The sequence below is a fragment of the Theobroma cacao genome, chromosome 9 (assembly GCF_000208745.1).
Source record: "Theobroma cacao cultivar B97-61/B2 chromosome 9, Criollo_cocoa_genome_V2, whole genome shotgun sequence".
NCBI classification, from domain to species: Eukaryota; Viridiplantae; Streptophyta; class Magnoliopsida; order Malvales; family Malvaceae; genus Theobroma; species Theobroma cacao.
Window position 1 is genome coordinate 2097540 of NC_030858.1, and position 16233 is coordinate 2113772.

At 35.1% G+C, this 16233-nt stretch overlaps 3 protein-coding genes across 4 annotated transcripts; all 3 read right to left on the reverse strand.

Moving 5' to 3' along the window:
• On the reverse strand, nucleotides 25–3834 carry LOC18587945 (putative esterase YitV). The gene is made up of 13 exons (XM_007012020.2): nucleotides 3578–3834; nucleotides 3365–3441; nucleotides 3198–3278; nucleotides 2758–2886; nucleotides 2595–2681; nucleotides 2191–2244; nucleotides 1905–1995; nucleotides 1742–1812; nucleotides 1586–1655; nucleotides 1107–1159; nucleotides 906–999; nucleotides 437–534; nucleotides 25–141 (listed from the first exon to the last, which is right to left on the reverse strand). The coding sequence occupies exons 1-13, from the start codon at nucleotides 3789–3791 to the stop codon at nucleotides 52–54; spliced, it is 1209 nt and encodes a 402-aa protein (XP_007012082.2). The 5' UTR covers nucleotides 3792–3834; the 3' UTR covers nucleotides 25–51.
• On the reverse strand, nucleotides 4623–8721 carry LOC18587946 (putative hydrolase YtaP). The gene is made up of 13 exons (XM_007012021.2): nucleotides 8457–8721; nucleotides 8274–8350; nucleotides 8118–8198; nucleotides 7894–8022; nucleotides 7721–7807; nucleotides 7435–7488; nucleotides 7088–7178; nucleotides 6929–6999; nucleotides 6777–6846; nucleotides 6297–6349; nucleotides 5527–5620; nucleotides 5300–5397; nucleotides 4623–4893 (listed from the first exon to the last, which is right to left on the reverse strand). Exons 1-13 carry the CDS (start codon nucleotides 8716–8718, stop codon nucleotides 4807–4809), a joined length of 1254 nt encoding a protein of 417 aa, XP_007012083.2. The 5' UTR covers nucleotides 8719–8721; the 3' UTR covers nucleotides 4623–4806.
• Nucleotides 9542–14749, reverse strand: LOC18587947 (protein tesmin/TSO1-like CXC 5). Of its 2 annotated transcripts, none has more exons than XM_018128381.1 (9): nucleotides 14602–14749; nucleotides 14081–14489; nucleotides 13549–13656; nucleotides 12802–12979; nucleotides 12150–12506; nucleotides 11603–11706; nucleotides 11395–11492; nucleotides 10514–10933; nucleotides 9542–10130 (listed from the first exon to the last, which is right to left on the reverse strand). In XM_018128381.1, the coding sequence occupies exons 2-9, from the start codon at nucleotides 14479–14481 to the stop codon at nucleotides 9865–9867; spliced, it is 1932 nt and encodes a 643-aa protein (XP_017983870.1). In that variant the 5' UTR covers nucleotides 14482–14489; nucleotides 14602–14749; the 3' UTR covers nucleotides 9542–9864. The 2 variants fall into 2 exon arrangements, with proteins under 2 accessions (XP_017983870.1, XP_007012085.2); XM_007012023.2 differs by having other exon boundaries at nucleotides 14577–14749.

Here is a 16233-nt window from a genome sequence, read left to right on the forward strand (position 1 = left end):
TATATATATATATATTATACACACACACACACACACATATAACTATAAAAATTATTGCTTGAGGAACCTGTCCATCCAAACACATGCTTCTTTCACCATTAACGGTGTGAATTGGTGGCCTATTCCAGGTTGTGCGATGAGCTGCGTATTCAGGAAACAAAACACATGAATATACTAACTCGTGATAGTGCCATTTCCCTTTTTCCCGTGTGTGGACGCAACTCCAGGATTTGGCATGGGCGTGTGTGACTGTGTTAGAGGGCATTAAACGGTCCCAAATTCGCTACAGAAAAGAAGTGGGTGCTGCCATTCAATTTTTTAGCATACAACAATTACCTACTTGAGTAGACATCTTGAACCATACGTGCTTTAAGGGTCAATACAGGAACTGATGTAAGTACTTTCAGAGTAATTGCCACATACTAATACTCCATACCTTAAAATTATTTGAAGAATGAGCCTTTCGATAAGCCTTGCGAGCCCTTTTTTCGGGAGTTCTTATACCATCAAGTGGGCAATGTGGATTATCGGCACCTAATAATTGTCAAAGCCAAAACATCTTTTAACCAAAAATTTACATTATTAGGAAATAATAGAAGAATTATCCTTCAAGCGATTTCAATTAAAGAACATGCAAAAACATTAACTTAGAGATATGATAAGATGACTTTAGAGCATCCTGTTCTTATGCCCGGTAAGTTTTCAAAGTGCTTTGCCACAGCCATTCCACTAAGTGAAGTTAATTTTATCATGCACAAATTGGAAAGAGTTGAAAGCAAAGACCATCGCATGCGAGTTAGGCTTACAATTAAACTATTCAAGAGCAATAGGGGAGAAACCAAGGATAAAAATTCAAACATCCCCCTAAATTTCCGGTGACTCAAAGTGTGAAAAGAGAATTATACCGTTTAAAATCAACAGAGGCCGTGGTGCAATAGCTGGAATTGAGTAAGGTGAATCAAACTGGGAAGCTAGACCAGGAGCAATCCTATCCCAGACCTGGTTAGAATAGCAGACCCATAAGATTGACATTAGAGACAGCATAAAAGAAACAAAGTTAATTAGGCTTCTGAAGAAAACTATTAAAGAGAATAAAGCTAACTGACCTTCTCCACCACTTCTTTATCAATTGCACTCTTGCCTAAATCAATCCTTGCTTCTGAACAAAAGTATTAAAGAGAATCAGACACACAAGTGCTGAAGCAACTTCCATTGAAATGAAGCTAGAGGAACAAGTATGCTTCAAGGAATTGATAGGTCATGCTGGTCATAGTCAGATGAACCCACTATTTAACTCGACTAAATGTAATCATTTCCATAATATCTGTGCAATTTCATAATCAGTTAGACATTTCACATTGTTACATGCAAGCTTTTACTTCGGGAACTCCATTTAAGAAAGGTCAGCTAATTATAGATCCAGACACCTTTCACGTCCAGATAAAAGTCTTCAAAGTAGCTTCATTTTTTTCATAGTTCCAGCATTAGCCTAAACTGGATAAAAGATACCTCTGTTAGAATAAATTGGAAATTTGTAAGCAAACCGAATCAAAATCTTATTTCCAAGTACTCCTGTCAGCATTACCTTCAAATACAGCCTTTATAGTGTCAACTCGAGCCTGCCATTTGTCATTGTCTATGGCCCATCGAAACCCCTACAAATATATAACATGAAAGTTTTGTTCATTATTAAAAATATATATCTTCTTGTGCTTTCAAGAATCCAAAAAATTTTAATTACCTGAACTCCAATTATTGGAACAGCCACTGTATAGCGGGTGTCAGCAAAGGCAGCAAACCAAGCATGCATTCCTGCATTTCATGATGTTCACTTAAATTCTACATGCTTAATATAGTAAGCATACGTGCTATATCACCATCATTCCAAGTCTCAGTTAACGAACCTCCAAGTGATATGCCGGTAATTCCAATTCTAGAAGCATCTATATCCTTTCTCAATGATAGATAATCTGCTAGTTTTATTAAATCCCACAACTGAAAGAATGAAAACCTTAGATGAAGCAGAACACTTTGGAAATTTAACCGTGACAGTCTTATGAAGTTCTAAATCTCCCCTGGCTTTAAGCAGCATTCCTTTTTCAGCCATAGGAACTACATGGTAGAAACAATAATTTTCACACAACACAAGACAAAAGAAAAAGAAATAAAAACAAAGAACAGAGGAATTACCGTATCAAATATAAATGGCATTGTATCTCCTTTTTTCCATGATGACACTAGAGCCTGCACTTTGAATAGCATTATGCTATTAGGATCATTGGTTAAAAGAAAAGTAGGAGGAAATCATACCCTAGATTGGTCCACATTATCACTTAATTAAAAGCATGTTAGGTTGCACATGAATACAAGTACGAGTGTCCTTCAGCTGAGAGAAAACTACTCTCCTCAAAAGCAATCAATTATATTGAGACTTATTTTAAAACAATAACAAACATTTATACATGAATCCGACCTTCATTAGAGTATGTGAGAGCATAAGCATATAAATTTAAAACTTTTCTTCAACACAAATATTGAAGTGAAACTGACTTCAACACAGTTTAAACTAAAAAAAATCGGATATAAATACACACATCTTGATAGGTAGTTTGATGGTGGGCACGTTCACCATGGTAGCGAGAATCAATAGCAATGGCTATATATTCCCTTGAAGCATATGCCTGACACAAAAAGGAGGAAAATGAAGAAGATTGAGCTCATCCTAGAAAATAAGGAAGGCCAGAGACATATAGCTACCTCAAGCAATGGTCGTAACCACTCTTTGTTCGTATTGGTAGCATGCAGGAAAACAACAGCAGGCCTTCTTGTCTGATTGCTGTCTTTCGAGCTTAAGATTAACACAGGCAACCGTCCTTGCTCTGCAGCCTATCAGTGAAAAGCCAAAAACCATGAAGTAATTTAGCTTACTTCACGTGCCATATGGTGTATTTGGTGGAATCCCACACATGCAATTTCAGGTAAATGTATTTATCATGTCAATTAATTAATAAGCTTTAGAAGGTTTTGAATGAAAGATTACCAATTTCTGACATGAAACTAGCATATTTTATAAATCAAATTACTTGAGTGGTCCAGTTATTTGAATAAGTAATTTCGGCAACGAAAAATTAAAATGGAAAAGAAGGAAAGGAAAAACGAAGTGAGATGAAATGAATGGTAGTCAGAGCCCCAGTTACCTCAGTTCGCAAATAAAGGTTTTCCTCTTTAAGCCGTTCCTTGGGATTTTCAATATCAGCCTTTGGGCAAGACACTATTGACTGGTGAAGAAAAAGTACATTAATCAAACATTAGGCATTAGCCAACTACTCAAGATACACCCTTTGCTGAAAAAAGCGAAATCGACCTTATTCAATGGTGGTGGAGCAACTCCTTGAAACAAAGGATGGAGCACAGGTTTTGCAGGTTCCACAGTCAGACGAACTGAGAATTTAAAATATATATATATGGAAAAAAAAAACTTTTTCAGTACATGTACTGATATAAGTAAGTTCAATCATTGTATAAAACAAAAAGCAGACAGAGCATTAGAAAATTCATTTGGAAAGGGTGGTTAGACCTGGAGGAGATCGTCTGGTACGGAGAAGATGAAGGAACTGAGCCCGAATCTTGTCAGCGTCATCAACAACACCAGAACTGTGTCTGTGTTCTGCTTCCAATGCTGCGAGGCCCAACGAGAAGAAGAAGAAGAAGAAGAGCCAAATGGCTGGGAAAGAAGAAGAAGATATCCTGTTCCTCATTCTTAAAGGAAAACAAAGACAATTGTCTTCCATTCTATGGTTGACTTCTTTCTCCGCTTACGGGATGAGGTTGCGCATTTAGTTGCATGGTGTAATAAATGACTTGCAATGTCTGGTGCAAAATGCAACAAGGCCCTACAGGCATTGTCGGTCAAACTCCCACGTTGAAACCTCGTCCTATTTAAAACTAGCCCGCTTTTCCTTTTCTTTTTTTTTTTTTTTAAAAAACAACAAAGTTACTTTATTTTTAATATTTTTCACCATAATACTTTTAAAAAATTAAATTATTTTAAATAATTCAAATAAATTTTTATTTTTTATCACTTTCAATCATACCTAAAATTTAAACTAATTTTTGACTTATTATGATTTATCAAAATAACACGTAATTTTTTTTATTAATATATCATATTAAATAGTGACATGACATATTAATATATCGTAACGTAATTACGTGACAATTAGTCAAGTATTAATTATAAATATTTATAAAACAAAAACTTGATTAAATATGATAAAAATGTATATAAAAATTTATTTTAAAACATTATTATCTCTATTTATTTCAAGGTGAGCCTTTTCAATACCAACAGATAGAAAACATGGCAAATAATATGAACTTTCACACACCCATAATGCAGACCTAAGTGTGGTGTCGGGGCCTCCAAGTAGCCTAAACCTAACATTTTTAATATTGGACTTTCGGGCACAAATCCATGGTCGCTCTTCTTCATTCTTTTTGCCTACCTTTGTTATTACTGTTGTTTCTATTTGGCAGATACTGAAGCTAAGGGCCGCACTCACTAGCTTTGATTGATTTTTCAACTATAAAGGATGTGGTGCTATAAGGAAAACTGACACAGATTGCATCAAAATCTGTACAATGGAATTGCTTTCTTATTATTATTAATTAGAACTACATTATTAAAGGATTATTTTATCACAGAGTTCATCACATCATTCAAATTGAGTTTTTCAGAATCCCGGTTACAAAATACACCTCCATCTATGAAGTACAAACAAAGAAACCGTTACTAGGACCACACTATTACTTGAGGAACCGGTCAAACCAATCGCTTGCTTCCTTCACCATTAATGGTGTCATGTTGTGCCCTATTTCAGGTTCCGCAATGAGCTGCAAAGTTAGGGAAGCAAAAGATATGAGATAAAAGCGCCCAAAGGTCCAATGGGATTGAAACTACGTCTGAAATGATATGATACAGCATGAACTCCAAGATGCCAAACATGGTTAAATGGAGTACATGCACATGCATCCATCAGACCCATGCTTATTCACATGACCCATATATTCGTGCTCTAGCACACTTGTGTATGTCAAAGAGGGAGGACGTATTATAGTTTCCAAAGATGCACCATAAAAAGATGTACTAGCAGAGCAATTCTCTGCTTTCAATCTTTAGGGTGTTTCCCATGAAACTATTGGCTATGTGAGCAGACATTCTTGGTTACAGGCCTTACTTGCAATCATAAAAAGAAACAGATTTTGGTGATTTCAGAATTATTCAACAGCAATTCCATACCTTAAACTTATCTGAACAATGGGCATCTCCATAAGCCTTGCATGCCCTTGTCTTGGGAATTTCTAGGCCATCAGTAGGGCAACGAGGATCTTTGGCTCCTAAAAGTTGTTAAAACCAATAAGAGAGAGTTTTAACCATATATGTAAACATCAGGAACTACCAGTAAAAGATGAATTTCCAAAGCAATTCAATTAGAAGGAATACCAACGAAGAAAAAGGTATTATACCATTTGCAATCAGTAAAGGGCGTGGTGCAATAGCCGGGACTGTATTAGGTGAATCAAACTGGGAGGCTAGACCAGGAGCAATCCTATCCCAGACCTGGTCAGAAAAGTAGAACCATAAAATTCGATCGACATCGTGACAGCATGAAAGAACCAACCTTAAAGAGGCTTGTGAAAGATGAAAATGTATGAGAATGTGTCAAAACACCAAGTCTGATAGCAGAATTGGCTCTATCAACACGATAAAAGGTCAATGACTTATGTGTCACTCCATCTAACTTCAACTCTCCCAAAGGTTAAGGCCTTTTGAATGTGGTTTTGGATTGTACATTATGCTTATGTACCATTATCTAACATCATAATTTTGATTGGACTTGTGAATCTCAGTTGTGGGTGGGTTTTCTTTCATCTAGGAAAGTATATAAAAAATGATAATACGTCACTTACTTTACTGGATATCCCAAACTGAATGTTAGCTCTCATAATTAAGGACTTTGATTCATGAATTTTTACATTTTTAAAACTATTTTACATTTAAAAAAAAAACTCTAAACAGTTTAGCTAAAAGTTCTAGAAAATATCCATTACAAAAAGAAAAAAGTAAAATCAACTATATTGATCATCCTAAAATGATGTTCAGGACAACTGTAACATACAAAATGAGACAAAGAAAGTGCACAAAACGAGTCATGAAGAAATGTTGATACTCCACAGTTTTAAGGGGTGAATAGCAAGTTACATGGAATATATGTGCAGGGAAAAACATAACTGACCTTCTCCACCACTTCTTTATCAATTTCATTCTTGCCTAAATCAATCCTTGCTTCTGTAACAAAATTATTTAAGAACATCAGAGAAACAAAAGCCAAAACAGATTCCCACTGAAATGAAGCCAGAGTAAGTAACCTGCTTTAATTAAGTGACATAATGTACCAGTTCTAATCTAAAGAATCAGTATAAATCTACTAAATATAATCATTTATACAAAATTATCAGAGTTGTATCAGATATTAGCCATTTCTTTTTGCTATACACTGGCTTTAACTTCAGGAAGTTCAGCATAACTAGAAGTTGGTAAATTTTAGATCTAAATTGTTTTTAAGTACACATAGAAATATTTAAGGTAGCTTCATGCAGAGTCCCAAACTGGAGAAAAGATAGCTCTCCCAGAATGAACATAAATTGATGAAACCGATCATGCTGAAACCAAACCTTGTCAAATTCCCTTTTCCCAGAATCCTTGCACAGATTACCTTCAAATACAGCCTTTATACTGTTAACTCGAGCCTGCCACTTGTCATTGTCTATAGCCCATCGAAATCCCTGCAAATACATAATATGAAATTTGGTTAATAACTTAAAAAATATTTATTAATGTTTACAGGAATTATAAATTTTCAATTACCTGGATGCCAATTATTGGGGCAGCCACTGCATAGCGAGTGTCAGCAAAAGCAGCAAACCATGCATGCATTCCTGCATTTCATAAGATTTGCATAAATTCAACATGCAATAGTGAGCAAATATTTATTATTTCAGGCACTTCAAATCTCAGTCAACAAACCTCCAAGTGATTCACCAGTAATTCCAATCCTAGTAGGATCTATATCCTCTCTCTGGGTTAAATAATCTGCAAGTTTTATTAAGTCCCAGACCTGAAAGAATGAAAACCTTAAATAAATTGCAATGCCAAAAAATAACACCACAACAGTTTGAGGACTAAAATTCCATTGAAAACTTAAAAAAGCATCTCTTTGCAAGCCATGATTACGAGGAAAATTATACAACAGAACTTCATTAGTTTCGCATAACTCCTGACTACTCATGAAATTTCCTTTCTATTTTTTATTTTTTATCAAGCACTACTCATGAAGCTTCCTATCAGAAATTCATTGAAAATGAAGGACTTACAGTATCAAATATGAAAGGCATTGTACCTCCATTTTTCCAGGATGATACCAGAGCCTGCACTTAGATAGCACAAATGACATTAGAATCACTTCCTAATCGTTTATCTCAAAATATAGTAACAAAAAAGTACAACTAAGAATCAAGTTTTCTTTTTAATGGCACCTGTTACACTAATACAACTATACAAGTCTGACTAGTTCACATTCTGATTCATTTTTCTCAAATCACACGGTTAAACTAGATAAGCTGGATTTAGTAGAATAAAAGTTGGACAAAATTTACATACATCTCGATAAGTGGTTAGACTGCTGGCACGTTCACCATGGTAGCGGGAATCGACTCCAATGGCTACATATCCCCGTGAAGAATAGCCCTTAAACAAGATGACAAAACTCGATTTAGCAAAATATAGCTAATAAGAGAAGACCCTGACAAATTCAAAAGCTTAGCTGATCTTACCTCAAGCAATGGGCGTAACCACTCTTTACACTTATGTGTACTATGCAGAAAAACAACAGCAGGCCTCTTTTGTTGATTGCTTTCCTTCATACTTAAAATCAACAAGGGCAATTTCCCTTGCTCTCCTGCCTATACATGACCAAGATACAGTAAGTTTTCATTTTTCACAAAAAAAAAAAGTGATATAATTAAAATTAGCTTATTTTACTGCACCAATTAATTACCTCAGTATGGAGATAAAGATTTTCCTCTTTAAGCAGTTCCTTAATGTTTCCAATGTTGGCCTTTGGACAAGACTCCATTTCCTGGTAAAATTACAAATAAATGCAGTTGATTTTAGTCTTGAACATGTTATTGATCACAGTAAAAGAGAATTTTACCTTACTGAAGGTTGGGGGAGGAACTTCTTGATACAAAGGGTTAACCACAGGTTTTGCAGGTTCCACAGTCAAAGGAACTGAGAAAAAAAAAAGGAGAGGAAGTTCACATTACTGTAATTAGTATAAACAAAGAAACAAAATTGGAAATATTTTTGAGAAATTAATGATTTTCTTCTTGCTTACCTTGAGCATTTCGTCTGCTACGAAGTAACTGAAGGAACTGAGATCGGATTTCCGCAGCATGGGGAACGGTGCAGTTTACTTCCATTTCAGTTCCACTCACTCTGCTGCTGCTGGCAATGGGTGAATTTACAATTTGGATCCGGTATTTATAGCGAATGGTTTTTGGAAGGTGGGGTTGCACGTGTGGGAGAGGGGGCACGTGTCTCGTCGTTGGTAGCAGAAATCTAGTTATAGTAGGGTGCGGGAGGTGAGAGGCAGCCATTTTCTTTATTATTTTTCACTTTTTTTTCTTTTTATATATAAAAACAGTAGTTTTGAAAGTGATGGATGCGAACACCCAAAAAAATGAAAAAGAAAGACAACGTGGCACGTGGAGGGAAGCAGCCTTTTCTTGTCCACATATGGATGCGATTGAAAAATGGAAATTATACAAAAGATATAAAGCCCTAAATGTTATACCAAAGAGAAGGCCCATAACAAACTGTAACACTGTTTCTTCCTTTGTCCATATTTGTATACTTTCAACCAAAAATATAAAAAATATATATTTATTAGAGATTTGTGATATTAACTCTTTCATTAATAAAAGAGATAAATTCACCATGATTCGAATTTATATCGACCCTAATATGTCTCGTAAAAAGTTATACTTCAATAAAAACATGTTTATCATTTTCGATATGCCATGCACACTGTCTTTAAAGCGAAATTAAGGGAAGGAAACCCAGAGATAACCCTGAAATAAAAGCCAAGTTTTGTTTGATTCATAGCTGAAAAAGGGGGCGAAAGTGTCTGGAAGCTCCATTTTCTCACATAGCTTTTTCTATTTCAGAATGCAAAACCAGTATAGGAAGTTGCCAGGAAGCTCCTACACCGAGACTTAGTACAATCCGAGCCTTTTTTTTCTTAATCTTTTTTTTTTTTTTTTGCATTTTATACCTCAGAATTCAGATGGGTACGATCCAATTCCAGTATGAATTAGTTTTGGAAGACTAGCTTTTGCCAAAGAGTAATGCTTTCAGTAACAGACCACCTACAGAAAGCTGAAAACTTTAAAAAAAAAAAAGTGTTAAAGGTAAATGTGATCAGAACAAAAGGTGAAGACTGGATTAATCGATTCAGGGTCACATAGGCGTGTCTAACAAAACTGACATTATTACGAAATATACAAAGCAAATTAGGGCCAACAGAAACTTCATTACCCTGCATATTCTAGCGCAACAGCCCAAAAATATATCTAGAAAGAATTATTTTAGTGGTTCCTAATGTTGTAAGAGGGACTGTAGGGTCTAGGCGTCTAGCTATGGTTAATTCCTCAACCAACATTTCTAACTATAGGACCCAAATGTAGGGAGAAAATGGGCATGAGCTTAAGAAGTAATGCTGATACTTCCAACTATTTTCCTTGCTAATTCCAGCCCTTAATCTCTACATTTGTGTCTCCATTTCCAATGGGCAATCTATGCTTTGAAGGCAGATCAGTATGTAAAGCAGAACAGGCTGCAGAGACAGTCTGACCAATTTCTACGGGTGCCGGGATTGAAGATTTTACAATTCCGTTACGATAAGGCTCCTTTTGCCCACCTCCTTGATTTCCAGATTTTACAGCACCATTCTCCACAGGTTGTTGTTGACTTCTTTTTTCACTTATGGCCAACGGCGAACACATTGTTTCTGCAACATGGATGAGAAAAATGATCAAAAGTAAGTTGAAAAATGAACAGCTAACAAGTTAGATAAGAATATCCACAATCTAGGTCAGAAAAATCAACTAAAGCTCAAGAGGAAATGAAAGACCAGCCATTTCAAAGTTTCCACACACCTACTATTTTATTTCTTTCAATTTTAGTACCAACATCCGGTAATTAAAACTTTCAGCATTAATTGGTTTATATGTAGCCCTAAACAACACCCATAACGGATTGAGAACGGTAATGGATATAAGGAAGCAACTTAACCATTTGGAGAAAAGTTTCCAAGAAGAAACCCTGATTAAATTTTGGCCCTAATAAATTATCAAAATTTGGAGTCGAGAATTGTTAAACCAAATAGCTTACCTTTTATGCTCCCACACGTAATGAGCTGGTTGAGAAAATCACGGAACCTTGTCAAAACAAGCCTTTCCTGCTCTGCATAGACATCTGTGCACTCATGCCCGTTTGATGATTTCTGAGTCATGTTTTGAGAATGGTCTGCGAATACATTAGATGACCCAGCTGCCATAAACATTGCATCTTCTTCATCACACATCAATGCGCGTGTTCCAGGAGACAATGGCCTTCCATTTTGCACATCATCCCCATCCGCTCCAGTGTTGCCACTTCTATCTGCATCTGCCTGGTTCTCACTGGTGCGGTCATTAGTGGCACCCCTATGAACACCATTACCTTGCTGACACATTTCACCCGCCTGACCAGATGAAACAATAGTTTCAATAGAGCCTTTCTCTGTTTGCGAATCCATTTTGCTACTTTTCTCTGGAGATTGTAACTTTCACATAAGTACTATTATATGCTATCTTCAGCTAAAATAACAAAATGGATTCAAATTGTGAATCCAAAATTGAAAAATTAACCACGCTAGCCCAAGGTGAATCCAGTATGGAAATTTTATTTTTTTTTAACAATCTACATTACATGACTAATAAATCATGGAGGGACCATATATATTTGGGCGAGAAACAGAATTGAAACCATCTTTTACACTTTCCTTTTTTTTGGCTTGATGTTTCTGAAACAGATGCTACAAATAATATGACATTCCTAGGAGTCTAAGGGAAGCAAGTTCAAGAATTTGAATTTTTTTTGCAAACATGTGATAGACTGATAGTACGTACAACACATTCATTGTCTGGCAATTTCAGTAATATGATTAACTAATAAGTTAAAAGTAATACTGAGATGAAAAGAAACAACAAGAAGTTCAGATTTATTAGTACCTGCAGCTAGTGCCCTTTCAGCTTCTGATGAAACTAAGACCAAAACTGAGCACAGCTCCTTCACGTCCTGTGGTTGGAGGATGTCCGCCAATGGAGATCTTCAATAATGTATACTGACACTAGTTAGCTCCAAAAAGAAGGGTGAAATAGAAGAAAAAGGATGCTTCTGTTAACTACAGGCAGAACAAAAAATACAAGCAATTCCTACCTGTATGTTAATTTCAAAGATCCCAATGATGCTGTATTAGCAGCACGAGAAACAGGGGCAGAAAATGGAAAAGATGACGCCACAGGATTTTTTAGATGATTTTCCTAGTAGGAATCAGAGAAATATATTAGTATCCAGTTTTTCCTTGAAAAAAAATAGAGAGGAAACAGAAATGCCAGATTTTTTTCTTCTAGCTGCATGGTGTAACAACTTAGAAGCTTAAAAGCAGCTGAGACAAAATTTGAGGTTTGAAATATTCAGTGCTTTTTCCATTCATCTCCGAAGGTCATCCTTTGAATCAATTTTTAAAGGTACCATATAGAATAGAAGATTCCTGATGGGAAAGCCACAGAGTCCAGCACAAGAATCATGAGAGTATGCAATTATTTCTCATTTATACACCATCAGTAATGCAAAAATCTTTGATTCCAAGCAGAAAAGGTGGCTATAGATGATCCAAAAACATAAAAAGGATGAAAAAGCATCAAATCAGTGACCTTGATCAACCAAGATGACTCTTGCATATAATCATGATTCAATGTTTTACCTGTTGATGTTGAACAATCTTTTGATTGAATTGATCATTGACTGCTACACCAAATAAGAATTCTTCACTTTTTCTCTTCTTGGATGCCAAAGGAGTACCATAGCCAGATGATCCAATGGCACCACTAATGGCAGCATTTGCAGCCTGTTGCATGTAAGCCATGGAGTTATGGTCCCCATGAAAGAGAGCTCTTCTTTCCTCACTTCCTTCAAAGTTCTTGCAGTCCATACACTTGCAATTTTCAGAGCATAGAATATTCGCTTGGTAGCACTCACAATACTTCTTGAGACAACCAGATTTCTTGCAGTGACATCCTTTATTGTGCTTTCCGACCATTTGGACATCACGTGCATCATCCTGGATTTATTTTCAGACATAAGGAATTATAAAAACTTGGCAAAATCAAATTTCATTTTTCTATATAAACAAATATATCAGCACTCGCTTATACCGTTCCCGGTTGCACAATGCAATGACACATACCCAAACTTAAACTAAAAAGAATGAAATGAAAAGAATAATTAAAATAGGCTCAGATTAACTTTATTCTTCACATTTGAACCCCATGGAAGGAAATAATAACCGCAAAGTTTCATTGCTGTCACCTAGTAAGACTTTTAATGAGGCAGCTTGAAGGTGTCAGATGACATACCCTAGCATCCTGAGGTCTGTGGGGACTGCTAGCAATCTTCGGTCTAAACGCATTTGGATTGCGTTCTAAGGTTGCTCCAACTGCCTCTTGCCTTGCCGCTTCATTCTCCACATTGTTATGGCAATTTATGCAATTGCAACCATTACAATAAATTCCAGCAGCAAAGCACTCACAGTACCTAATAATAACCAAAAACAAAATGCACATTAATACCAGAGAGAGAAATGCAGGAAAAATCAGATGGAACACAACCGTAAAGTAACAAGTTCTAACACACACTAACAACTCCACGAATTTATTGCTCCATTTCAGATCAGCTACTTCAGTTGACTAATATAACCCAAATATTTGCAAAGGAAAGATCATATAAACCAAATGGGCATTAGTTAATTGTAACCAAACGGAGATTGTGTCACATTTCAACAAACAAACCACTAATAGGAGGAAACGATTACTGGATGTGACAAAAACGTTTTCCTTAGAGAGAACTCCATATATACTTGGAGAACAACAGATCCTCTATCACATGCAGAAGAAGAAAATGGAGTAACCAAAAGGCAAGCAGCATTTTGACCTGTCACTCTTATTCAAACAATGCTTCCTAAAGGCTAAACTCAAGTAGACAACATTTAGTCTCCACAAATAATCAAAATCTTATCACATGGCACTTCAATATCTATCACAGAACTGAACATACATGTAGATAGAAAGAGGACGTAGAATTTAAATAGGTGTTAATGAACTTACAACTTCAAGCACCGAGAATTCTTGCAGTTACACTGCTTTTGTTTCTTTGGAGTCCCATCTTTACCATCAACGTGCCCACGTGGTCCGGACCTAGGAGACTCTTGTTTGCTGAAAAAACATATACGCACAAGGGTTTAAAACAACATTATGCTATAAATATAGTTCTACTTGTACAAAATGTTCTCACCATTCTACAGTGCCACAACAATCTAAAAGGTCTCTCTTTAAGCAGAAAAACCCAAAAATCCAAAGAGACAACAGTACTTTTAGAAGTTCTGTTGTTGCTTATGCATAAGACAGAAAAATATTTACATTCTGATATTAAAAAAATTGCAAAAAATAACAAATGAATTTGTTTAGGATAAATATTTAATTTGCCTCTAGATTATAAATTAGAAAAAAATTGCAAAAAACAATTACGTTTGTTTTCACGATAAATAAATCTTTAAGGCATAAATAAAATCGTGATTTTTTTTCTAACAAAAAAATATTTATAATCTAGAGGCAAATTAAAGATTTTAAGAAAAGCTACCTCAATTGAAATGTCGGCAGTGAAAGCTTCTGGACTGGGTGAGGCACCCGATGCACCACAGCAACTTGCTGCTGCTGCGGCGGCGGCGGAGGGGGCGGCCGCGTTTGAACTTGTGGCATTGGTGGTGACTGAGGTTTTAGCTGTGGCTGCGGTGGCGACTGCACCGTTTGCGGCTGGAAATATAACCGCAATTGCAGTTCCTGCGGTTGTGGTTGCTGCTGATGCTTCGTCTGCAACGGCGTTTGTGATGGCCATTGCGGTTGAGGCTGCGACTGCGACTGTAAGTGCATCGGGTGATCCGGTAACGTCGCATTTGCCGACGCGCGACACATCGTTGTGAAATCTAATTGCCTCGCCAATTTCTTTGGTGCAAAATCCGAAACCGTTTCTCCTTGCTCCATTATTCAATCTTCATATAAATAAATTAACTTAAATAAAAAAATTAAAATCACATGTAATTAAATTGATTTTTTTTTATATAAAAAAAAAACGCAACCTATGAATTTTTCCTTTCTTTTTACCGTTCAAAATTCCGTTAAACGAAAATCTAAAGAAAAAAAAAAGAAAAAAATAAGGTTTAGAGAGTTTGCTGGGAGCTAAGCCGCCATTAGCGAAAGCTCTGCACGGAAGTGTGAGGCTTTTTATTTTTCTTCCTCATCCTTGGATTCACTCCCTCTCTCCCTCAGCGCTTTGAAATTGAAATTTTAGAAAAAGGACGGTTCAGTTTATTTTGGGTTAAATCGGACGGACAAAATTGAAATTTTTTATTGACGGATGAGATTCCGGAGAGGAGTCAGGAGTGATTGACAACCGTTGGATTAAGATATGTTTAGGTTTTTATTTTTCTGGGAAAGTGAGGGAAGTGGAATTTGGCGCTAATGGAGTCCGAAAGCGATTGGATTCTTGTTTCTCTTCCACACGTGTACGGTTAAGATTGGTTTTCTGTAAAATGGACGGAAGATATTTCCAAGTGTTGAATATCAAAAAGCAATATGCGTCTTCCAGTAACATTTCAAATTAAAATTTATTTTGCCACGGAAATTTGTTAAAAAATGCAAGGAGAGACGCCGTCGCTTTTAAACCTCAAACCTTGTTCTGACCGGATTTATGGAGGGACCCTCAATGAAACAAATTTGGCCCCCTAAAAAGATATTTTATTTAAGACTAGGGTTCAATTTGAATTTTCTCTTTATCCTCTCATCTTTTTTTCTTTTTTTTTTAAATGCATAAAGCACATATATAGTATAAAAATTTGTTATTAACTAATAATCATAACATGCTAATTATGATTAATTTTAATATAATTAAACACAAAAAAATCTAAAAGTTTTTTTTTTTTATGCACGAGGTAATGTTAGGTGACATTAATAGTGGTAGTATTTGAGAATGTTTCCTTATCATAAATATAAATAAACTATCTTCATTTATGAAAAGTAATATTTGAGAATCTTTCTTTTTTAGAAAAAAAATACATAAAAATGTAAAAAAAATGGTAAGGATAATTAAGTAGAAATAAGTATTTTATCTATTATTGCATCATTTATTATTTGTGTTAATCTTAATTAAAAATTAGTAATATCATGTTAATTATTTTAAAATTATTATCTTATCTTATATACATTTTATTATGATATATTTATGAAACTTAATAAATAAAAAAAGTGATAATATTTTAATCTCATTTTTAAAAGTTTAAAAATTTCACTGATAATATATAAATTCATAATTCATTCCTTATCATGGATTTACCATTTTTGTTAATCTAATGAAATTAATAATATTAAGTTGGAATCATTTCATTTAAAAACTTAACAAGCATACATTGCATGTAATTGAAAAATATAAATGAATCATATGGTATTAAAATCAATAATTCTAACTATACCATTAATAAATTAATAAACATTAGATCTTCTTTTTATGCAGATTACTTTTGACAAAAGATAACTAACATATTTCCATATCAATTATAGTTGGGATTGATTCCTTATATAAAATAATTATACTAGAATTAATCTCTACCGACAAAGTATTTCTCTCTGAACCACGTGTATCTCCCAATGCAAATGCTTCTAACTTGTTCAAAGAGTTCCAATAATTAATAAATTAAGCTAATAATCATAAATGTTTTTTTTTTTACAAAATGATAAATT

Coding starts and splice junctions, on each gene's coding strand:
- LOC18587945 (XM_007012020.2), bottom strand. CDS start 3,791: ATGGAAGACAATTGTCTTTGTTTTCCTTTAAGAATGAGGAACAGGATA. Junction 3,442..3,577: donor TACCAGACGATCTCCTCCAG/GTCTAACCACCC, acceptor TTAAATTCTCAG/TTCGTCTGACTGTGGAACCT. Junction 1,000..1,106: donor ATAAAGAAGTGGTGGAGAAG/GTCAGTTAGCTT, acceptor TATTCTAACCAG/GTCTGGGATAGGATTGCTCC.
- LOC18587946 (XM_007012021.2), bottom strand. CDS start 8,718: ATGGCTGCCTCTCACCTCCCGCACCCTACTATAACTAGATTTCTGCTA. Junction 8,023..8,117: donor ATCTTTATCTCCATACTGAG/GTAATTAATTGG, acceptor GGTCATGTATAG/GCAGGAGAGCAAGGGAAATT. Junction 5,398..5,526: donor CCCTTTACTGATTGCAAATG/GTATAATACCTT, acceptor AACAACTTTTAG/GAGCCAAAGATCCTCGTTGC.
- LOC18587947 (XM_018128381.1), bottom strand. CDS start 14,481: ATGGAGCAAGGAGAAACGGTTTCGGATTTTGCACCAAAGAAATTGGCG. Junction 12,980..13,548: donor AATTCTCGGTGCTTGAAGTT/GTAAGTTCATTA, acceptor GGTTATTATTAG/GTACTGTGAGTGCTTTGCTG. Junction 10,934..11,394: donor TGAAAGGGCACTAGCTGCAG/GTACTAATAAAT, acceptor TACAATCTCCAG/AGAAAAGTAGCAAAATGGAT.